At 36.1% G+C, this 22,837-nt stretch overlaps 4 protein-coding genes across 7 annotated transcripts; 2 read left to right on the top strand and 2 right to left on the bottom strand.

Annotated features, from left to right (window-relative positions):
* Positions 1-1,406: 1,406 nt before the first annotated feature.
* LOC135769081 (phosphomannomutase 1) lies at positions 1,407-7,284 on the top strand. 2 transcript variants are annotated; one of them, XR_010542366.1, is made up of 9 exons: positions 1,407-1,690; positions 3,446-3,563; positions 4,235-4,311; positions 4,390-4,481; positions 4,647-4,746; positions 4,823-4,898; positions 5,728-5,843; positions 5,922-6,156; positions 7,086-7,284. XR_010542366.1 is itself a non-coding variant. In XM_065278429.1 (8 exons), exons 1-8 carry the CDS (start codon positions 1,607-1,609, stop codon positions 6,042-6,044), a joined length of 786 nt encoding a protein of 261 aa, XP_065134501.1. In that variant the 5' UTR covers positions 1,407-1,606; the 3' UTR covers positions 6,045-7,284. The 2 variants fall into 2 exon arrangements, 1 of the variants encoding a protein (XP_065134501.1); XM_065278429.1 differs by having other exon boundaries at positions 5,922-7,284.
* Positions 6,719-10,811, bottom strand: csdc2b (cold shock domain containing C2, RNA binding b). 2 transcript variants are annotated; one of them, XM_065278433.2, is made up of 4 exons: positions 10,685-10,811; positions 9,650-9,913; positions 9,430-9,552; positions 6,719-8,924 (listed from the first exon to the last, which is right to left on the bottom strand). In XM_065278433.2, exons 2-4 carry the CDS (start codon positions 9,832-9,834, stop codon positions 8,762-8,764), a joined length of 471 nt encoding a protein of 156 aa, XP_065134505.1. In that variant the 5' UTR covers positions 9,835-9,913; positions 10,685-10,811; the 3' UTR covers positions 6,719-8,761. The 2 variants fall into 2 exon arrangements, with proteins under 2 accessions (XP_065134505.1, XP_065134504.1); XM_065278432.2 differs by having other exon boundaries at positions 9,650-9,890; positions 10,685-10,810.
* A 155-nt stretch (positions 10,812-10,966) lies between these two features.
* Positions 10,967-15,189, bottom strand: polr3h (polymerase (RNA) III (DNA directed) polypeptide H). 2 transcript variants are annotated; one of them, XM_065278431.2, is made up of 7 exons: positions 15,030-15,188; positions 14,711-14,821; positions 14,382-14,478; positions 13,409-13,495; positions 13,217-13,280; positions 12,270-12,510; positions 10,967-12,174 (listed from the first exon to the last, which is right to left on the bottom strand). In XM_065278431.2, the coding sequence occupies exons 2-7, from the start codon at positions 14,819-14,821 to the stop codon at positions 12,124-12,126; spliced, it is 651 nt and encodes a 216-aa protein (XP_065134503.1). In that variant the 5' UTR covers positions 15,030-15,188; the 3' UTR covers positions 10,967-12,123. The 2 variants fall into 2 exon arrangements, with proteins under 2 accessions (XP_065134503.1, XP_065134502.1); XM_065278430.2 differs by having other exon boundaries at positions 11,572-12,174; positions 14,711-14,873; positions 15,030-15,189.
* Positions 15,190-15,983: 794 nt separating this feature from the next.
* Positions 15,984-21,037, top strand: tob2 (transducer of ERBB2, 2). The gene is made up of 2 exons (XM_065278428.2): positions 15,984-16,170; positions 18,422-21,037. The coding sequence occupies exon 2, from the start codon at positions 18,643-18,645 to the stop codon at positions 19,756-19,758; it is 1,116 nt and encodes a 371-aa protein (XP_065134500.1). The 5' UTR covers positions 15,984-16,170; positions 18,422-18,642; the 3' UTR covers positions 19,759-21,037.
* The last annotated feature ends 1,800 nt before the right edge of the window (positions 21,038-22,837 follow it).

Genomic DNA, 22,837 nt, shown 5'->3' with positions numbered 1-22,837 from the left:
TTATTGTGCGGTAGTTTTGTACGAGCATCTGGATTAATGTCACTATTATTAGGATTGTTAGAATAATAAATAATTGATTTAAATACAATATACAACAATACTTAAATACTATAAATGTATAAATCCAGAACAGTTGTTTTTAAATACTAAATCTATTGTAAACCCTGAAAAAATAGTTATGGGTTCAATCCTTTCAGGTGTTCTTGCTTTAATAAATGGTGCTCATTATTATTATCCTCCTCCAGTACTTTTGAATCTGATCATCAATACTTGTGCTGAAAAATTGTGCTTTTCTCCTGTTGGAAAAATAATAATATCAATCTGTTTATTATTCCAGCAGGACATTGTTACTGTGCCATTGTGACAGCTTATTGGAATAATGCTGTAGATAACATCTGCTGGAAACATTTCTATTTCTTAACCAATAAATAATTTTATTTTAAAATAATTCACAAGTGTTACCCTGCAAACTATCATGTAAAACAATTCAAAAAAGACATTTCATCCAGTTGCTCCTTCTGTGACAATTCTGATGAAACTGTAGTCCATCATTACTACGATATTTTAAAATATATTAGGAATTAAGTTTATAATGAATGTATGTTGTTTTGGTAGGATGTGATACAGATTATGATAAATCTAAAATGAAATAGTTACCTCACTTCAATCAAAATGTCTGAAAACAAATAAGCCTTAAAACTGTCTGTCTGTAGTTCCTTTCCTTTTTTGAAGTTAGGGTCAATCTCAAATCAACACAACTATTTATATGATATTTTACCCCCCGGTTATTCTGTTTTATATATTTTTGTTATTATTGTTTTTGTTGTTTTTCTGTTGTTGTTGTTGTCGCCATTTCATAAACACATAAATAAATTAATTTATTAAATAAAAAAAACTGAAAAATTGAGTGTGTTGTGCGTATCAGTCAGTTGTCCAGCAGGTGGCGCTAAAACACACATATAAACATCTAAAAACCCTGCAGGTTCACCTACTTGCTGCATTTCATAATCCATCATAATTATAAATACTTACCTGCATGGTAAATAGTTTAGCAAAAGAGACATTATACACACAATTATAGCAGAAACATGTATGTTTAAAATGCTGTGTGTGGTTGATATGAACACCATTGATTACACTGAATAATGAATGTAATATTTAACTGAATTAATTCAATAAGTTCGATAAATGTGTCTTATATTCTGTGTATATTTCGTGTTGTGTTATTGTTGTTGTTGTGCTCAGGTGATGTAGGTGAGAGGTCAAATCATTTTGACTTTGCTCTTGCTGCTCTTCCGAATTCCGAGTGTACGTGTTTAGTCGCGCGGTAACGCCTATTTAGTCACGTGACCAGATTGTGCGCTTCTGATTGGCTGAGGCGGCGGAGAGTATCCACATGTCTGAATTCATTCACACTCAGTAGTGATCATGTAGCCTGCAGTATTTACTCTTGTCCGAGTAAAACTCGTTAGTATTGAAATTGCACTTTTATCTTTCAGTTTCTAGGAAGAACTCGTTTTATTTTAAGCTTTGACTTTTCTTGAGTCTGATTTGCATATATTTAGTCATTTTATGTGATTTTTTAAAACCTGTTTTAACTACTGAAATGGACATAAACACTCGAGTAGCCGGAGGTCGAAATGTTTTGTGTTTGTTTGACGTGGACGGAACGCTGACGCCTCCCAGAGAGGTAAGACACGAGTTTATGTGATATTTACATGATGAAGCGTCCTTTCATGTTTTATGAGAAATTCACGCATTATGTTACATCACGTTTCTGTTTACATGACTGATCTGATCACCGAAGCGTCTTCAAAACACGCGGAGCCTCGTGCGAGTGTCTGTGTGTGTGCGCGCGCGTGTGTGTGTGCAGTATGGAACACTCGTTCTGCACGTATACACACAATATACCGCTGTGTGGGTTTCTGTAGCGTTATGACGAGGATAGGTAATAATAGAAATGCGAATATTTGCATTCATAACGCTTTCATATAAATAGAAATCATGTACAATTTCGCTGTGGATGTCGCGAGTTTGCTGCAGGAGGAACGGCGCGTGGCGTCGCGTCAGCTGATGATGTTGTGTGTTTATGATGTGTTCAGTGTTATATTACACCATTACTCTTGTACTCTTCTCCTCGTCCACAGTATGTGACGTTACGCAACACAACACATCGCACACTACGCGGAGGTTCCCTTCGTTGACAAAGAATCTTCTCATTGACCTTACAATGTGCACTTTAAATATACCGCTGAAACATAGTGTACAGAACGACAGTCATCAGATTTCACAATATTTACACACGAGCTAGAATTACAGTTTGTGTATGTGGATGAATCTGTCAGAAACCCTTCAGGGTGTCATTTCACCGCAGAAATCTAAAGAGAAAAATAATCATTTATATTATTGTATAAAGAGAGTGATGGATTTTCATGTGTAAATAATTTTGTTTAGATGTTTCAGCAGCAACAACAACATAAACAAACAGCTTTTGTGGACTAAACGCAACTTCCGGTAGAATCGTCAACATAGAATCCATAACAACAGAGTCCTTTTACAGTAGTTTATTTCTGTGACAAGCAAAATAAACATAACTGAGAGTAAATTACCTCTTTCATCGTCTTTGACCAACAAAAACATTTTATTTTTGATAAGGTATTTGTTTCAGAGATCAGTTTAGCCACCAGCCAAACCCATAAAGAAACAGACCGAAAGTTCACTTCGGTTCAGACTAGTGCTGCCTAAGTTTTTATTTACATAATATATGTGTGTGTACTGTGTATAATAATTATGTTTATATAAATACACACACATACATTTATAATTTTAAGAAAAACATATTTATATAATATAGATTATATAATATAAATATAAACATGTATATACACATGCAAATGTTTCTTAATTATATACATGCGTGTGTGTATTTATACATTATTATTATTATTATACACAGTATACCCACCTATATTATGTAAACAAAAACTTTTATTCTGCAAACGATTAGTCGCGATTAATCATGAGGCAGCACTAGTTCCAACACGTAACCACTACTATATACATGCGTGTGCGTCTGATAAAATTGTCTATAAATGAAAACAGTGAGTTTTTTGGAGCATTCAGATGTTCTGTGTTGTGAATATTTTTTTTGTGAGGAACATATGAGACAAACATCTGATTCTGTTATTATTGTAATGTACAACATGTTTTACTTGTTCAATGAATCCTTGAAACATCAGAATAATAAAAATGTGAAGATGTAAAGTTATATTTGGAGGCCTGGTGTTAGTTTCACTTTCAATATGGTTATATTATTATCTTTACTACAACCCCTAAAGTGCAATAAACACACAAAACAACATGATTATCTCACTGTATAAACCATAAAGATAATAATAATAATAACAACATCTCTCTCTCTCTCTCTGTGTATGTGTTTGTGCAGAAGATCGTCCCTCAGCTGGATGAATTTTTCCAGGAATTACGAAAGAAGGTGAAGATTGGAGTGGTGGGTGGATCCGATTATTCCAAAATTGCAGAACAACTTGGAGAAGGAGATGAAGGTTAGAAACGCACACACACAAACGCCTGCACAGTTTTCTATTATAAACACTGATCTTGTAGTCTAAACACACACACACAGACAGACAGATTAATGATGGTTATTTAATGTATGTGTGACCTCAGAGTCAGAATGAAGAGAAACTAGTTTGACTGGACGGTTGTTGTTTTTATAGACATGTAAACACATTCAGTCATTGACATACATTAGTTAAAGCACTGAAGGTTTAAGTAAAACAATCAATACCAGACATCTTCTGCTCTCATGTTTTACTCGGTCAAAGCTCACGAGACTTTATGGAGATCTCAGATTAATCTTTATATATAAAGACATACATCGAAATGTTTGTGTATATATATTGGGTAACTGAGCTCTGGATTTAACTACAGTTTAGAAAAATGTACATATATTTCACATGTTTTTTAAGTCAATATAAACTCCTGTAAAAGTAAAAACAAGACTGATCAAACAATGGTTTGAGATGATGAAGAGTTGATCTACTAAACTGTATTATGTGTTTATAAAACACTTCAGGGTAACATTGATGATGATGTGGTTTACATTGACTCATGAATGAATGAATGAGAGGAAGATGAGTGAATGAGGTTTTGATTGATGATCTCTAGAGGAGATGTGATGATGATGATGATGATGTCTTGTGTTTCTTCTCAGTCATCTACAAGTTTGATTATGTGTTTGCTGAGAACGGCACAGTGCAATACAAAGACGGCAAACTTCTCTCCAAACAGGTGAGTTAACATACCTGGATTCATTGTGTGTGCGCACGTGTGTGTCAGTCATGTTAACTAGTTGTGTCTGTTTCTCAGGCCATTCAGAATCAGTTAGGAGAAGAACTGCTGCAGGATCTGATAAACTTCTGTCTCAGATACATGGGGCTGCTGAAACTACCTAAGAAACGGTAACACAAACACACACACACACACACACACACACACACACACACACACACACACACACACACACACACACACACACACACACACACACACACACACACAAACACACACACTCATTCTCCATTTAATGTGATTTTAATAAAGTATAAACATCTCTCTCTCCCCAGAGGGACCTTCATTGAGTTTCGTAACGGCATGTTAAACATCTCACCCATTGGCCGAAGCTGCACGTTAGAAGAGCGAATCGAGTTCTCAGAAGTTGACAAGGTAATGTTGAGTTTTATTTCTTTAGTTATTAACAGTAAGAGTTAAACCCTCACACACAACATCTGCTCATCGACAGAGAGAGAAGATACGAGAGAAGTTTGTTGCAGCTCTGCAGAAAGAGTTTGCAGGAAAAGGACTGCGCTTTACTAGAGGTAAACAGGATATGACATCATCACAAACCCTCCTCCTGTAAGACTGGTCTGAGATCTGTTCATGTTTGTTTATGATTAAAACAACAACTGACCTGTGAACAGTGTAGTTAATTTGTGCCATTCACACACGTACACATACAATCACACAAACAAACACAATATTTGTGATAAGATACAGGAGACAATTATGTGTGATCTGACACTGTGTTTGTGTGTGTGTGTGTGTTTAACTGCACTTTAATGCTATGGGTTAAAGGTTTATCTACATAAACACTAGTAAGTCATTTTTTACTAAACACATTGACTTTACTCATGACTTTATCATTGAGGACGTGAGAGAGATTGTGTCCGAATGATCTCATATTCAGCAAGTTTGACCTCAAACACACACACACACGCACACACACACACACACACACACAGAGACTTTTGTTTTATATTCCTGTTTGTGACAGACAGACAGGGGGCGGGGCCAAGGGGTGTGTGGGGTAATCAAGCATTCTGATTGGCCGTTGCCCTGCCAACAGTTGGTTAACCAGTGGAATGTGACTGTAGCTGCGAGGTGGAACATTAATGTGTGTGTGTGTTGTGTTTGTGTGTGTGCGTTTGTTTTGTGGGTGGAGTGTGTTCAGTGCAAAGAAATATTACTTTTTAACAGTTCTGTCCTGAAGTTTCTCTGTCACACACACACACACACACACACACACACACACACACACACACACACACACACACACACACACACACACACACACACACACTACAGTAAATGTGTCTCACATACTCTTTATAAAAAGTGTTGTCATCATGACCGTGTGTGTGTTTTCAGGAGGTTTGATCAGTTTTGACGTCTTTCCAGAAGGATGGGATAAACGTCTCTGTTTAGAGTTTTTAGAGCAGGAGGGATTGGACGCCATCTACTTCTTTGGCAATGAAACTTCACTGGTGAGTGTGTGTGTATTTGTGTGTGTGTGTGTTGTGTATTTCAGGTGATTTTATTGACTTGTGTCATTGTGTCATCAGGGTGGAAATGATTATGAGATATTTGAGGACCCTCGAACCATTGGCTTCACTGTTTGTTGTCCGGAAGATACGGTTCGACTCTGCAGAGAGATGTTTTTTAAAGCTCCGCCCAATGAGGCGTGACAGCTCCGCCCCCTCACCTGCACGAGTATCTGCAGCTCTACAGCGCCCACTGCAGGACAGTTTGAGTACTGCAGAGATCTGCACACACCACTACTGAACATCAGACTGACTGGTAACACATCACTCATCAGACTTTAATCAGATTTTTTAATAATGAAGATCCTCCAGTGTTGAAGTGACACATTTTCATTATTTTCTGATCACTTTTGTGCTTTGTGACAGATGATTGTAAGTCAGTTTGTCGTTGTTGACATGTGAGAGATTATTGTTGATTCATTGTGACATCAGACGTTTTTTAATTTTTTTAGATGGTTTTGGGAATCTTTTGGTAACTTTAGTGTTTGTTTACAAAAATATGACCAGACAGAGATCGTTCACGGCTGTTTTTATTTGGTGTCTGTAAAATAGCCATGTGCTAATGTCAGAGGGATGTATTGTGTTTGAGGTACGAGGTATATAGTCTGAGACGGATATTTATGAATGAAAGTTAAAGTGAAAGTCTGTATACACTGCACTAGTTTTCATTTGGTTATACCCACACTGTAAAAAATGCAGCATGAAGTTCAAACAACTTAATTTAATCTACTATTTTAAGTTTTGACATGTGATTAAGTTAACAGAATAAGTTGAAGTAGCAAAAAAAATTATGTTATAAATTATGTAATAATGCTGCATTTTTAATTAACTCACATATAAGTACAGGAGATGCACATCTTATTCAATCAGTGTTCATCTTAATGTTTTGAAATGGGTTCAGTGCATATCAGAAGTTAAAATGTTTTAAACTTCACATAGGATCTTATAAATATGGTGCTTTTGGTACAAGATACTGGAAAACTGAGTCTGTAGATCAACTATAAAGGCATTCGTTCGATCTTTTATCATTCCAGAAACATCTCACACACCATGAGGATTTACAGTATTCATCTATCAGTTATGTTTCATTATAATAGAAATATTAATGTAACTGTATTTCATATCTGATGATATAAACAAACACACATCGATTCTGTGTAAAATAACTCTGAATGTGTTTTTCAGAATATGAAGAAATGATGCAAATTCAGGCAGATCAGATCTATATTCTTCACTATAGATAACTAAATCATATTTCTTTTGAAGTTTTAACACTCCTGACTCTAATGCAATTATCATGTGTAAATAAATGAAATGATTGTGAACATGACTCCATTCATGTAAACATTTGTTATAAATAAATATTTGTAGTAAATTGCTGTAATGTAATGTGTTGATTTACATCATTCACGGTGAGATTAAGTCAAAAGTTTTAATTTGAATCATACTGTATTAAACATTGTTATAATCTTTGTGTTCCCCATACTGCAAAAAAATATATATTTTTTTAAATAAACAAAAAATGGCCTAATAATATATGTACTGAAATACATTTTGAAAGATGTTTACAAAAAATGTATTTTTTAACAATTATTTGATATTTTATTTTAAAGCAGTTATATTCACATTGCACTGGAAGTAAAACGTTGTATGTTACAAACCTGTAAACATTAAATTAAATATATTTTCAAAAGCAAAAATATACTTATAATTTTAGATTTTATGTATTTTATCCTTATACTTTATAAAAACTTGTAGATTTTGGCCAGGAAAATATATGTGGTGTATGGGTTGTAAAATTAGAAATGTATTTGTTGCCCCTGAAATACATTTTGAAATATATGTTAATATATGAAATCAATTGAGCATTACTTTCTACAAAATGTATTTAGCATATATATATAAAACATTTTTGGCCAAAGAAATTTATATTTTGCTGTATGTGTCACTGTAATTTCAGACAGTGTAAGTTACAGACGTGTGAATAATTAGTAATTAATTTTATTAAAGTCACAGGTAAATAACATTAACCATTGTGATCTAAGTGCTAAACGTGCAAAAACAATACATTATAAAAGAAACACCAACAGAAATAAAAAATTGACAAGACAAAATTCAAATGTGCAAGCATCTGATAATGAAATAATTCAACAAACTCAAGAAGATTTAATCAATCAAACATCCAGAGCATTGACATGATGAAGATTATACAATATAAAATGATGACATCACTCATGTAGATTTAAGCGCTGTTATTTATTAACTGCACTACAAAATGCTGCATCTTACCCTGAAAAACTCCCAGGAATTCTGGGATATGTGGTCGGTTTGGCAGTTTGTGTTTTTGGGGTTTCAAGTGTAAAATGAATCAATTTGACATTACAATTCTGATCAAACCCTTTGCACAAAACAATTCCAGGTCAAATCAAATCAATTTAATGACAATGAAGCGGTCACAATGTAAAACAATCCTACTGTATAATCCTATAAACTGATGTAATGGTGTTTAATTAAATTATCTTTACATTTTAAATGCCCTATGACCTGGATTTGTGAACAGGTTTCCAAAGATTTATCAAATGATCATAAACTTAACCCAAGTGTATGATGTGTGTTTGAGATTCTGAGAGAGTAAACAGACTGCAGTAATGTATTTGTGTTGTGAATTTCAGTCTCACACATTTGTGAACTCAAGTTTGTGTAGCTACATATGTTTGTGTTTCCATACGTCTGTTTCCAGTCTCATTTGCTCTGTATTCACCTCCATCACTTTTAAAGTCCTTCCCATGATGCTTTGCTCTTTCAAGCTCTCATTATTTCCTGTTCCTCTTCTGTATCCCACACAGACACACACAGTGTTCTTATGAAGTGATGATCTGACCTGACCAGGTCTCGTGTTTAGTTCCTGGTTTCAGGTGGGTGATGGTGACCTCTACAGCCTGGACCTTCAAGTTCTTAGGTGGGATTGAACAGACTTTATACGTGACCTCATCTCCCTCCATAGGGACGTATTCACCCTCCACACTGACATGAGACAAACACATTGAGTTTTATTATTATTATACTAGAAGTGTAGTGCATGTAGAATTATTGTTTATTTTTAGTTCCTGTTAACTAATGCATTGACTAATGCTTTGTAGAAGTGTGGTGCGTGTAGAATTATTGTTTATTTTTAGTTCCTGTTAACTAATGCATTAACTAATGCATTGTAGAAGTGTAGTGCGTGTAAAGTTATTGTTTATTTTTAGTTCCTGTTAACTAATGCATTAACTAATGCTTTGTAGAAGTGTGGTGCATGTAGAATTATTGTTTATTTTTAGTTCCTGTTAAATAATGCATTAACTTATGTTTACAAATACAACCTCACTGCATTTACCAATCTTAGTCCATGTTCAATTTAGCATGTACTAATGCATTTGTAAAATCAAAAGTTATACTGTTAACATTAGTTATTGCACAATGAACTAACATGAGTATCTGTAATGGCATAAACTAACATTAACAGAGATTAATAAATACAACAACTCACTCAGAGATGTGCACAAAGATGTCTTCTCCACCATTAGCCGGTCTGATGTAACCATGACCCTGAGACCTGCAGAAACTGATACATACACCCTTAAAGACAGGGCCTGCGTTTGCCCGAACGGTCCTGCACACAGAGAAAGAGATAAATAAATAAATAAATCTCCTGTATCTGATCTTTCTCTGGTGTGTAAACACTTGTATTGTGTGTGTTTGTGTCTTACGCTGAGTATGATCGTGTGCGTTTGGTGGGCAGTGGACTGAGTAAATCCCCAGACTTCAGCGTTCTTCTGTCCCACTCCCACACCCGACTGCTGTCTCTCAGGATGGGGAAGGATAATGAGAGAGGTGTTGATGGAGGAGACCGGAGAGATGAATCGGATGGAGACGACAGATCTGTTTCTGCCATGATCACAACTTCAACACAGACCTCTGTAGAGATTCACTTCACTTTAATATTTCAACCTGCAACAGAGAAATAACACAAACTACACACATAAAACAGTTTGCCTGTGATTGATGATGACACACTCAGTGTACTTTATTGTGTTTGCACTGACACATGTGGTCCTGAGATACGTGCAGATAAACACATTTAGTTCTTCTGTAAAGTCACTCCTGTACAAAGACTCTGTCTGTGTGTTTACATGCAGGACAGCCTGTGCCCGGGGCGCCAGAGATTCATGCCCGGTTCCTCTCGTACAAAAGCATCTATTATTTATTTTGCGTCTAAGGAAAACAGAGAACCTCTCTGAAAGCAGAACCATTGAATCAACTCGTCAGATGTGATTTCAGTGCCTCTATTTAGTTTAATTTGTTCAGAATATCAATACTGTCTGTGTGTTTGACTTAACAAGTGAGACACGGATAAGGTTTTATTAAGCGTGCTGTGACTTTTTCTAACTAAAAACACCGAGCATCAAATCACAGCGTCAAATGAGACGCGCGTGAAAACGCTTGCAGGAGTTGAGCGATGCCCTCAGCAGCAGCATCCGCTTCCAGAATCTTCTAGGGGGCGTGACTCAAAATATACTGAGCATTTATAAAACATATATGCGAGTTAAACTAACTAGCAATATTATTATTGAAGTCACCGGTATTATTCGTGTAACCTGCTAAACGCGCGCCACACAGACGCTTAACAATAAAGCAACTATTTAAATAGTCACCGTAATGATTTCACCAGCTTGGTTCTGTTGTTATTGTAATGCTATTGTAAAGAATAATAGTTGTTAAAAGAGACTAAATGATGCACTTACCACTGCTGTCTGGAGTTCAGATGTTCATCACGTCCCGATCACAGATCTGATATAAATCACCAGCACTGATGCGCGCGCGCGTGTGTGTGTGATTCCCATGCGCACGAGTTTACCGGGAGAATCGCTGATGACGCATCGAATGCGTTCAAATGACTCATTGGAGCATCATATGTGCTTACATAAACACCAGCAGCTCGCTCCAATGTATTAATAATTGAAAACAAATTCATTTTGAACAAAATCTGCCTATAAACTCATTTTTATTAGAAAAGTCGCATACAAGAAAATGAGATCAGGACGTCAGAGGCTAAACTCTGCATCACTCGCACGAGCAACAAGCTAAAGTACTCAAGACAGCTTTCATCAATGTTTTTGGTTTGTTTTGTGCAGTTATGATAGATCAAGTGGGAATGATTTGGGGGGGGGGGTTAAGGCCATCTTAAACCTGGATTTGCCATTTAACACCACTGTAATAGTAAATGTTCTACTTGTAAGACTCATAGTAGTCTAAAGTACTGTTTTAAGGGGACATATCATGAAAATCTGACTTTTTTCATGTTAAAATCAGCCTAGTAAATGTGATAAAGATCAACCCAGTGACTTAGTTTTGGTAAACCATTCTCTGCAACCATGTGAAAAAATAGCTCTTTGAATTTTGGCTCCCCTTGTGATGTCAGAAGGGGATCTTATCATAATAATACTGCCCCTTAATCTACACTATCCAACCACAGCACTGACATTTAGTGCAGAAAGAAAATAATTGACAGCACAATTGAGTTTCAATTTCAACAAACCACCATTATGGTGATCAGTGTTTGCATTATCAGCTCAATTGAATATAAAAGAACACAAAACAGGACATTTTACTACAAAGTGTCAATTTTAAAATGTTATAATAAATTATCTGTGGGGTATTTTGAGCTTAAACTTCACATACACACTCTGGGGATACCAAAGATTTGTTTGACATCTTAAAAAAAGTTTTGGGAAATGCCCCTTTTAACACAATGCATTTAACAGCCGGCAAATGACAACAAACAGTAAAGTTGGATTTCAATTACCTACAAAAATAAATTATTGTATTTTCTCAAAAACAGTTCAAATGACTCATCATACGTAAGTTTAAATATATTTTAATATCACAAAGCAAGCTAGATACAAATGAGATTTTCCATATCTAATCCTGTGTAAATTAATTTCTCTGTACAACAAACACAGCAAACCTGTACTTAAATCTTAAATCTTTACAATCCCCTAAACAACAGCAACGTCACAACTTATTATTTTTATTCAAATGATCATTAATAAGTTTACTTTATGTGTTTTGTATTGGTCAGCACCCTCTGCTCACTGATTGGTCCGTGCAGCTGTCAATCAGCTCAGTTCATTAAAGTGTGACACATTGTAACTCTGCAGTGATAAACTTCTGTTGAGAGATGTTAACTATTCCACCAGGACAGAAGACCCAGACCCGGTTCACTCACAGAACCCTAAGGGACAGAGACAACATGATGTGATTTACACATTTACAGTTATTAAAATATACACTATAAAGATTTATAACCGAGTGAATATTTTCACTTACTATAAGAGTGTATGGAGATTCTTTCTGTTGTGCACTGTCATCTGTGCCAGCAGGTGGCGCTGTGCCAGCTGTGCCCGCCGCACTGGAGGAGTCTTTCTCTGTACTGGGACCAGTGGGCGACGTGTCTATAAAAACCTCGTCCATGACCCGGAAACGAATCTCTTCTCCCTGGTCCATGTAAAGGTCATGTGCGCCCTCATCCGTCTCATACTCCCACATCCACACCTGCTCCGCCTCATCGCTGTGCCAACCGTAAAGGAACAAAGCATGCTGGGTAGATGACATCATCATTCAGGCCATAAAGCCAGATTTGTGAGTATGTAGTGTGTAGTATGTTGGTTAGGAGAGGTAACACAATTTGTTGAGCATACATCAAATGCCTGTGTGCGTGTCAAATGAAATATACTTTACAAGGCTGTGTTTGACTTTGTTACTTTTATGTTGTTTTAAACCCCATGTAATCCCAATTATTTTTCATAAAGAAAACAAAATGTGACGTTACTTCATACAGGTTTAGAACAACATGAGGACAAGTGAATGATTTATCTCTTTATCTTGTGTTAAAGCTGTAACATTAATCTGTGTAATGGTAATGAAGTTATCAGGAGTAAATAATCTAAGGCTGCGTCCGATATCGCATACAGTGACAGTAGGTACTGAATTAAGATGATCGACCATTAAAACATTAGGTACTATATAGTATGAATGTGAATAGTACACATCTCGTGTGGTTCTGTGTGATTTGGACAACATCAAGATACGCCCCCGCATTAAGTAACGTCTGGTCCTGTAAGCTTGCAGTAATCACAGACAGACTCATCTCTACTTTCGCTGACTGTTTTTGGAATACTATTAATTCAGACATGCCACTCGCTTACTGCTTTTCGTCTACTATATAGTATGGAAGTAGGCGGTTCAGACACAGCCTAAGTGATAATTCAGGATACAATTTAGCCGGTTGCTGTAGTGACTCTGGTGGGATTATGATGTCATCAAAAAATCCAAGTGTGACTGTGAAAGTAAAAAAACACCAATTATTATATAGTATTTAAATGCGTCACTTTGTAAACAGGGATTATATTTAGGTGAACCAGATTTTCATTTTCAAGCAAACCAGCATCTATTTAACCAAAACTCACTGTGAACTCCTTCTGCACTACAGCCCTTAATCTTTCCCACAAGAATCTCATCCAGAAACGGATGAAACACCACATATCTGAAATGAACTGAGAGAGAGAAAGAGTTAGTTTGACTCAATAGCTAGGTTTACATGCAACTAAATAATCTATTTGTAATCATATTGATGGCTCAATTGGATGGAAAAGTCTTCATTTAAACACTTTAATCAATACGATTGAGGTCGATCAGATGCAAATTTTGATCGTATTGCGTATTGAAAGTGGTGGTGTAGTCCAATCTGTGATCCGATCATCAGGAAAAAAGAAATGTAAACGTGTGAATCATAGATAGTATTTTCTCAATCGGATGCAGAAATACAAGTGCACATGCGCAGAAGAATTGTGCTTAAGTTTACGTCTAAAATATTTACGTCTCACATGCACACATATTAAAGTAATGTTGTCACGTGACGTACATTCTGTAGCGTTCATGTCTTTGATATCATTACATAAACATTACATTGTTTATGTCTGAAAACTTCTTAAGAACAACTTTCTTTAACTTAAATTTGACTTTGTACATTTATCCAGAGATAAAGCATGAACTTGAGCTGTGTGCTGCGTTGCCAAATCCTCTGCTTTTTAATGGAGTACAGATTTGGGTTTCTTTTAAACGGTTTAAGAGAGTTTATATTTTTCTGTGGGTTAAATATGCAAGGACTTTGTTTATTACTTATTGGTTTTTGGGCTGTGAATAATCACCGGGATGCTTTTGGGCTAGTTTTGAATGTCCATTCTGTCCATGTCTGGAATCTAGCTGTGCGCTTGCGCAGACATTTGGTTCAGATTATATTGAATGTACATGCAAACAAACATTTAATCAGATTGTAATGTTTAGGGTTCATATAAACTGTACTTTCTTAACCTTCAATTGGATTAGATTCAATATTTGGTGCATGTAAACATAGCCAATAAAAAACACTCACATCAGTACCTTTAGTGTGAGATGCTCCGTCTCCCGGAAAGATGTATGAATCGTCCAGTTTAGTGATGTCATAAAGACAGATACATAAACCCACATTATACACAACCTGTAGATACACAAACACATATTATACACAACCTGCAATGAGATATATATACACAAGCCCACACTGTAACAAACTGTGCACAAGACAAAGCAGCTACACAAATACACAGTCAAATTAACAAATAACAAACCCTACAGAACCAGAACACATCTGAGTATTTGTGTTAGTGTTTGTGTGTGTGTGTGTGTGTGTGTGTGTGTGTGTGTGTGTGTGTGTGTGTGTGTGTGTAGACCTTGTTGGCGAGTTTCTTGTTAAGTTCTTCTGCGATGGCGTCATTCAGGTGTCGGTGGAAACTCCACGGAGGGATCCGGACTGTGTCCACCATCTCAACTACCACGAACATCTTTAACCAGACCAGAACCGAACCGAACCGATCAAACACACGGAAGAGCCGACTGAATTACCCGCAATCAGATGATAAAGACAAAACAACACAGATCTCTTTATAACCAACCAGAGACTGATCTATGAACATTGATGTTATGGATTACATATATCGCGTTAATACACAAATAAACTGATAAACAGCTGTAGTTTATTCATTACTTTACCTTTATATTCAGTGTATCCACCGTGTGTGCGCAAGCAGATTGAAGTTATTCCGCTGTTTCACTTTATACATTTGCACTCATAAACAATAATAATTTGATAACATGATTTGAACGGAATGACAACAGCTACACGTGTGCCGAATCACGACAGTAGCTGACGCTTTACGACTCTGACGTCACCGTCAGTTCTATAACGAACACAAAAAATGAATAACAAAACAAAAATGGGCAAACAATAAACCCAACAGCATATTATTTAGAACAGAACCAAGGAATTATGTTGAAACTATTAAAAGTTTTAGAAATAAAAAAGCAAAACGAATGTATACATGAAACATTTTCTTTATTTTAAAATATCCCCATGTTGTTGTTTATTTTTTCTTCCTTTGGTTTGATACATTTGGTAGATATTTTGAATGTAATAATAAGCACATTGTGATCCTTTTATATATGTATGTAATGTTCTCGTCTTTTATGTTATTAAAACTCCATTTCCCATAATGCAGTTGTACAAGCGTTTAATATTTCACTATGCCCCCTACTGACCGGACACTGCAGATGTCAAACGTGCAGCCAATAGAGGGTCTGTTGCTACAGCATCTTTTATTTTTAGCCCTCCGCAGCACATCCTTAAATATGGAAATATTTATTCGCCGAATTAATTAGAGACTTAATAAGACATAAGGAGTTTAACCTATAAAAGTTGTGCTGTTTAACCAGTCCATAATGTAAAAAAAATACAACCCATATGATTAAAATGTTAACAGTACTACATTAACGGTATACATTGGTTCATTTGTGAATCTGTAAAACACGTTATATACTAAATTACAATGTTATCAAATTTGTGGATTTTTCACAAGTTTGCAGAGGGGTTAAATAATTGCGCGCATGCAGAAATGAGTCCCGGCTGAAACAAATCACAGCTGCGTATAAATGCGCGAGGCTGTCAAACACTGAAGTTTCCTCAGGCGCGTGCAGCACGCTAGCAATTAAACATTAAATAATGTAAAAAAATATCATTCAAATGTCACGGATTTCAGTGAAGGAATCTTTATCCACGCCACCACAACAACGTTTCGATACTTTAAACGGATTCATGAAAATTGAAGGCGCGTGATGAGAACGCACGGTTGAATCAGTAAGTGTTTTATTTCTCTTGGGTTAATGCATTCATTATAAACCGTTCTAAAAGAGCAACATAATTGTTTTGTTCTGGACTCTGTCATGTTCCACTGCCACATTGATAATGTTTGTTGTTGTGTTGAATGAATTTATTTCAAAAAGTGACACAGTTATGCAAATATAACAGATGTGGTTGTCAGAAGTCAACGGCGTGTCAGTGCGCATGTGCAGGGATCCCCTGTCAATCAAATCATTAAAGGAAACTCCATTAAACATGAAAAGTTTAAAGGATAGTTCATCCAAAAATGAAAATTCTGTCATTACTCACTTTCATGTTGTTACAAACCTGTATACACTTATATGTTCTGATGAAGAGGAATGAAGAGATTTTTAGGAATGTTTGTAATCAAACCATTTGTGAGCCTCATTCACTTCCATAGTATTCTTTATCCTTTAGAATTCTATTCTTTGACGCTCAAAACAATGTACAGGTTACAAATAATGATAAATGATGATGATGACGACAACAACAATACTAATAACAAAACACCAATAAAAATAACAAAAGCGTTTGCTAAATGACTACATTTTTAAAACAAAAAGGAAATATATTTTGAAATGTCATTGTTAATCGGTGCTGTAGTCCTCCTGTTTATCCAATCACACTTTTGCAAAAACATGATACACACACATGCGTGGAGGCATTTCATAGACAAAATGGTTTCTATACTGTACAAACTGTATATTATATCCCCTAACCCAAGCCATAAACTTCACCTTCACAGAAAACTTTGAACACATTTAAATAATCCTCATTTAGTTTGTTTTAAAACTTAAGATGTGAGGTGTGTTTGCACTATCCCGCAAGCTGTATAATATAATTGTATAAGATACATTCACATAAAGTGTTGCTATGTGTGTTGTTGTGTAATGGTGATTATGGGATTTATGTGAAGTTCGATGAGTGTAAATGTTTACTTTTGTTTGGTTGAGGAATAACTCTGTACTTGTCGTCTTTACAACATCAAACACATGGCTGTGACATTAGATGAATGTATGACATTGAGTGACATTGAATGTTTGCTGTGAAAACTCTTGTTGTTTCATTTATCAGCGTATCAGCATGGAGTACAGAGCAGATATAAGCAAACTAAAGTTTAAATCATCGTGTCACACATAGTCTTTGTGTTCATCTTTCTATAAAAGCTATTAAAATGGTATTAAATATTTGAATTGGTACAGATATAATGGTTGGCTTGTTATTTGGCAATCTTCCTTCTACACATTAAAATGACTTTGACACTGAATGAAAGCTTTATAGGTGTTAACTGTGTGTCATCACGGTGTGATATGAATGTATGAGAGTTGAATGATGTTGAAGATCAGTGTTTTGAAGATGCACAGTGATGATGTCACAGGGAGTGGCGTGGTGCATTTTGGTAGGTGTAGTTTTTAAGCCCTGTCTCCAACAGCACAATTTTACCTGCTGTTCCTTAAAGGAATAGGCAGACTATGTGGTATACGGTAAATGACCTAAAGTCCCAAAGAGTAAGAAGTCCATACATACCCTTTTCATCTCCATGCGTCCCGTAACTCTGTCTGACGCGCTCACCGTTAGCCTAGCTTAGCACAAAGACTGGAAGTAAATGGCTCCAGCTAGCATACTGCTCCCAACAAGGGACAAATTAATGCCAACATTTTCCTATGTATATGTTGTGATTTTGTATAGTCACAGTGTTTACAAATAATGTCGTATGAGACCGATATGAGACAATGAGTCATATAAGGTAGGTATGGACTTGGTGAATAAGCTAAATTCCTTTTAAAGGTTTTTTATGTGCTGATGTGAACCATTAACGCTATTAAAATGATCTGCAGTTAATGTAAAATTCAGTGTGTATACTGACGTACAGTGTGAAATACACTAAAGTTCTTGAAGGCGTTCATGTGCAGATTTGTCCTATGTGATTCAGTGTGAATTAGCCTTTAAATAAAACATTGCTTTTGTATTGTGAGACAAACACTTAACAATAACTTATTATGTTTGTTGTATAATTCAGTTTTAATTTGGCTTTAGAGTAGACCGAATATGTTTTATCCTCTGGGTTTACGTAATCATAAGTGCTTTAGTGAGATGGACAGATGAGAGGTTTCATCATTAAAGATCATCATACTGTAGTCTTTAGCATCTGAAATGTGCAGATATACACAGTTTTGTATGTTTTACATTCTTATGCGTGTTGTTTTTTGTGTGTTTGTCTTTCCAGGGGCTTTGAAGAAACTTGAGCCGTTCACACACTGCAAACACCCATAGGGTCAAGATGAATTTTTTATGATCTGATGTTTTTTTATAATGATGTTTGACGAAAGAACTCTTATCAGGGACCCTTACTTTTAATTCAAAATCACGGCCACAACTTACACCTTAATATTTACAAGAAATGTGGAGACTGTTTCTCTTTCACCCAAGATAATTCAAGATATAATCATGCATCTGGAGGTGAAGGTTGCTTTGAACTTCATTGTGTCCTATTTGTATAACAAGCTCCCGCGCCGGAGGGCGGATTTGTTCGGCGAGGAGCTGGAGCGAATCCTAGTGTCCCGTTTTGAAGGCCATTGGTACCCCGAATCTCCGTTACGTGGTTCTGCTTTCCGCTGCCTTCATCTCGGGGCTCCCAGGGATCCGGTGGTTGAACTTGCGGCCAGGAGGAGCGGTCTGGACACGGATGAAGTTCATGATAACGTTCCACCTGAGTTAAGCATTTGGATCGACCCTTATGAAGTCTCTTACCAGATTGGAGAGAAGGGCGAAGTGAAAGTTCTCTATGTAGACGATCCACTGGATTTAGGGGGTCAACGGTCAGATGTAAGTGCACTTAAAGGAGAAGAAGAATTTGAGGAAGTAAAGAATCTGGGCTTTAACCCAGAAGCTCAGGTGTTTGTGCCCGTTGGAAGCCGGTTGTCACCCGTCTCACTTTCAGGTTCTCCGACTCCTCTCTCTACCTCGTCCTGCCTGGGGCCGTTCAGTTACGCTGCCCCCAGCACCCCTACCCACCCGAGTCCTCATTCTTCCAACACCTCCACCCCGTCCCCAACCAGTGCGGGCCTCGTGTACCCAGGTGCCGGCTTGCGTGCCATGCCCCAGCCCATCACCTTCACTACAGCAAGCTTTGCCGCAACCAAATTTGGCTCCACAAAGATAAGGATGAGCGGAAACTCCTCTGGTACCGGCGCTGTCCATCAGCAGAGGATGATGACTTGCTCGCCCTGCACCGTTTCCCCACCTGGCCTGATGAAGCACAGACCCCTTTCTCTCTCCATGCACTCCCTGACATCTCCTCCCGTCTTCAGCCAGCTGTCACCAGATGCCAAAGAGTTTGTGTTTCCAGCTTCTCCGAGACCTCTGTACTTTGATGCTGAAGCTCCGACTCCTCACGTCTCCTTTGATCTGTTCTCCAGGCCACCACCGGCTCAGGCGATGGGAATCATGGGTGGCAACAGTGGGATTTCCTTCATGGATAATCCTGCATTTGTGGAGGGTCTTGGTGGATACAACCTGCAGTTTTCTGGCCAGGTCTTCCAGCCGGTGGTGTTGGCCAACTGAAATGAAGGTTGTGAAATGTTTTCCCTGAAGACTGTTTCTGAATCAAAGTATTTGTTAGTTTCCCATTTCACAATTTGTTTTATTTTGACCAAGTGTTGCACATCTTTGTGTTTTGTTTCTGTGATTGCCCAAATGTTTCTCCATATTAAGACCTCTTGTGCATCTCTTTTCTTCTGCTTTGACAACAGATGCTCATTTTTAAACTGATTCTGGAAAAAGTGCTAATGCTAGATGCTAATTTGGAATTTTGGGAATGCAGCAGTGTTTCTAAAGCTGATTTTGTGATGTGATCAGACTGTTAATGTGACATCTCAGTGGTCATATTTGAAGATTATTGTAAAGTTTATGAATTGTTCACCATCCTGAGCTCACGTCTTGTGTGTTTGTGTGTTCATTCAGGCTTTAAATGGACTACAACAAACAACAGCTTTGTTTGAGCTCAATTTAGCATATTCCAGACCAGCGTTTAATGTGGATATTTCTTAATGACAGCGTTTAGTGCACTTGATAGTTGCAGTTGTAAAAGCAGGACAGAATGATTGACAGGTGTATCTACGTCTCTGATCGTCTCTTATACACACGGTATGTTGGTCAGCAGTGTGTGAAGGTGTTCAGGTTGACGCAGGTGATGATGTGTTCTACCACACTGTTGTATTCATGCATTTTTCCTTGTATGCTTTTCAGAGGTTTGATATGAAAGCGATTTTTACATGGAGAATTGCACACCGTTCTGTTTGTTTTCACATATCTAGGATGATGAAAGTTAACGTCATTTTTACTGTGTTATTTGTGAGGTGGTTGTGAAGACTATTCAGGACACTGTGATGGATGTTGACATCATCGTGTCCAGTTGTGACGCACTTTACTCACACAAGACCTCACTAAAAAATAAACGCATTAGATGTTAAATGTCCTCTATTCACCCTTAAATAGTCGTTTGCGTGCTTGTGTGAAGTATAGATGATTGTATTCAAATGTGTGTCCTGATCCGGCTGTGACGTCTAACATTAATCTGTGAATGCTGACTTGATATAACTTCAGATGTGCTTTTCATTTAATTTCAGATTTCTCTATAAATGCTATGACTTGGGTGTATTTTTACATTTGTTTATAATTTACTTACAATTTTTCTATTTTTGCTGTTTTTCAAAAGATTTATCAAAGCGTTTGTAAAACAAATGAAGATATTTACTATAATGACATGAATGTGTATATATTTCTTATGTTTAAGATCTTTTGTTTAGTTTCTTACGTGCTGAAGTTATTTTTTCAGACTATATGAATATAAATATATATGCAAAATGAAATTAATAAAATGTTTAACAGTGGTAAAGGTGTCATTCTTTTGGTTGAATGAGTACAAGTAACCGCTAACTATTTTTGATTTGTATTTTACTGAATGTTGGTGGGTTTGAGCTTTAACTCGCTGCTTTTAATTCACCTCTTTCTATTATCTGTACGGTCTTATTTTATATTATGAATCAATAGAAATGACAACCTATGTTTCATGTTTGTTCTTATGTTGTGTCTTTGCATCACATCACTTCTATTTTAAAATATAAATGTATTTAATATAAGTATTAAATCGTGTACAAATTGGTTATACGATGACAAAGACTTAAGTTAAACTGTGTATTCATAAATTTTTAAATCACAGTTAAACATTATTGTTTTTAAGATGAATGGGTAATCTTGCACACCTACATTAATGGGAGCATAGAAAACATCAATGCCCAAAATCAAGAAAAAAAAAATCCTGCACATTAAAATGTAAAAGTTTTTTTTCTTTTTTTAGGTGCACTATAAATACTTTTAATTTCACACATATGGAAATTAAGAAACAAAGTAAAATTAGACTGTAGAAAAAGTGATACAAATTTTTGGTAACAATATTATAAATATTGTAATTACTTTTTAAGGCTTATTACTTGAATGTAATCTTCCTGATTTAATCATGTAAAATGAATTTTCTTTTTTCATTATTATATACCACATTATGATAAGCTATTAAGAAGAAACTGTTCTCAGTACTGGCATTAGCCCAGTTATTAACACACACAATTTTCATTGTGTCACCTACACAACCTCTAAACACAAGCAGCACTCTTCTGAACAACTTCAAAACTCAAAGAAACCAAAACTCTTCTAAATCTCAAAGATAAATGAAAATTTAACAAGTCTTTTCTTTTAATTAAAAACGTATGAAAAATTTGTGTGTAATTTCAAATTTTACTCTCCAAATGAAGTCCCATGCAAAGCATGCTGGGAACTACAAGTCCACTGCCTAGTTAATTATGTCTACTTAAATCATTCATGTAGACAACACAAAATTAAACTAATTCCCTTCTTACCTATTTAAATGGATAATATAAATTAAGTTGAATTTACTCAATTTGTTAATTTAGAATTTATTTTTTTAACTCTAAACTCTAATTTTTTAAAATAGTACTTTTAACCCAAAATAAAACTAAGGCACATAATTCTTTACAGTGTGAAACTTAATTTCATGTTGGATGTGTAATGTGTCAGATCTTTGAAACCGATGTTATGTAAGGATGCTCAACAGTATTACACAATCACACACAGGTAATAATGAAACGACACAATAGAGAAACACAAACTAGATCCAAATGTTGGGTGTGTGAGATTAAATGTTTATGCTGTAAACTCTTAAAAATAAAAGTGTTTCATGATGACATAGAAGAACATTTTCTGTCTAAATGGTTCTTTAAAGCACATTTCTGTTTCACTACAAATTCTTTTAAGGTGAAAAAAGGTCCTTAAGTTGATAAAAATGTATACAATAAATGATTCTTTGTTGAACCAAAAAAGGTTCTTCCATGGCATCACATTTATTTTTAAGAGTGTATGTCATAAAACATAAACCAGTATGTGTGTGTGTTCATGACTCTCTGTGATGCTCACTTGTGTGTGTGTGTGTGTGTGTGTGTGTGTGTGTGTGTGTGTGTGTGTGTGTGTGTGTGTGTGTGTGTGCTGCAGAAGAACATGATGTCACCAGCAAGAGCCAATCACAGAGCAGATTCACCATGACCTCAATAAGGTCATAGCTTTATTTATC

The sequence above is a fragment of the Paramisgurnus dabryanus genome, chromosome 3 (assembly GCF_030506205.2).
Source record: "Paramisgurnus dabryanus chromosome 3, PD_genome_1.1, whole genome shotgun sequence".
Classification (NCBI taxonomy): Eukaryota; Metazoa; Chordata; class Actinopteri; order Cypriniformes; family Cobitidae; genus Paramisgurnus; species Paramisgurnus dabryanus.
This window is presented reverse-complemented; position numbering and strand designations above follow the sequence as displayed.

Bases quoted from the DNA above. Each gene is read 5' to 3' on its own strand.
- tob2 (XM_065278428.2), top strand. From the start codon at position 18,643: ATGCATCTGGAGGTGAAGGTTGCTTTGAACTTCATTGTGTCCTATTTG.
- LOC135769081 (XM_065278429.1), top strand. From the start codon at position 1,607: ATGGACATAAACACTCGAGTAGCCGGAGGTCGAAATGTTTTGTGTTTG. The intron at 3,564-4,234 runs GTTAGAAACGCA...GTTTCTTCTCAG, and splicing joins ACTTGGAGAAGGAGATGAAG to TCATCTACAAGTTTGATTAT. The intron at 5,844-5,921 runs GTGAGTGTGTGT...TTGTGTCATCAG, and splicing joins TTGGCAATGAAACTTCACTG to GGTGGAAATGATTATGAGAT.
- csdc2b (XM_065278433.2), bottom strand. From the start codon at position 9,834: ATGGCAGAAACAGATCTGTCGTCTCCATCCGATTCATCTCTCCGGTCT. The intron at 9,553-9,649 runs GTAAGACACAAA...CTCTGTGTGCAG, and splicing joins CGCACACGATCATACTCAGC to GACCGTTCGGGCAAACGCAG. The intron at 8,925-9,429 runs GTGAGTTGTTGT...GTCTCATGTCAG, and splicing joins ATCTTTGTGCACATCTCTGA to TGTGGAGGGTGAATACGTCC.
- polr3h (XM_065278430.2), bottom strand. From the start codon at position 14,821: ATGTTCGTGGTAGTTGAGATGGTGGACACAGTCCGGATCCCTCCGTGG. The intron at 13,496-14,381 runs GTACTGATGTGA...TCTCTCTCTCAG, and splicing joins CGGAGCATCTCACACTAAAG to TTCATTTCAGATATGTGGTG. The intron at 13,281-13,408 runs GTGAGTTTTGGT...TTACTTTCACAG, and splicing joins TAGTGCAGAAGGAGTTCACA to TCACACTTGGATTTTTTGAT.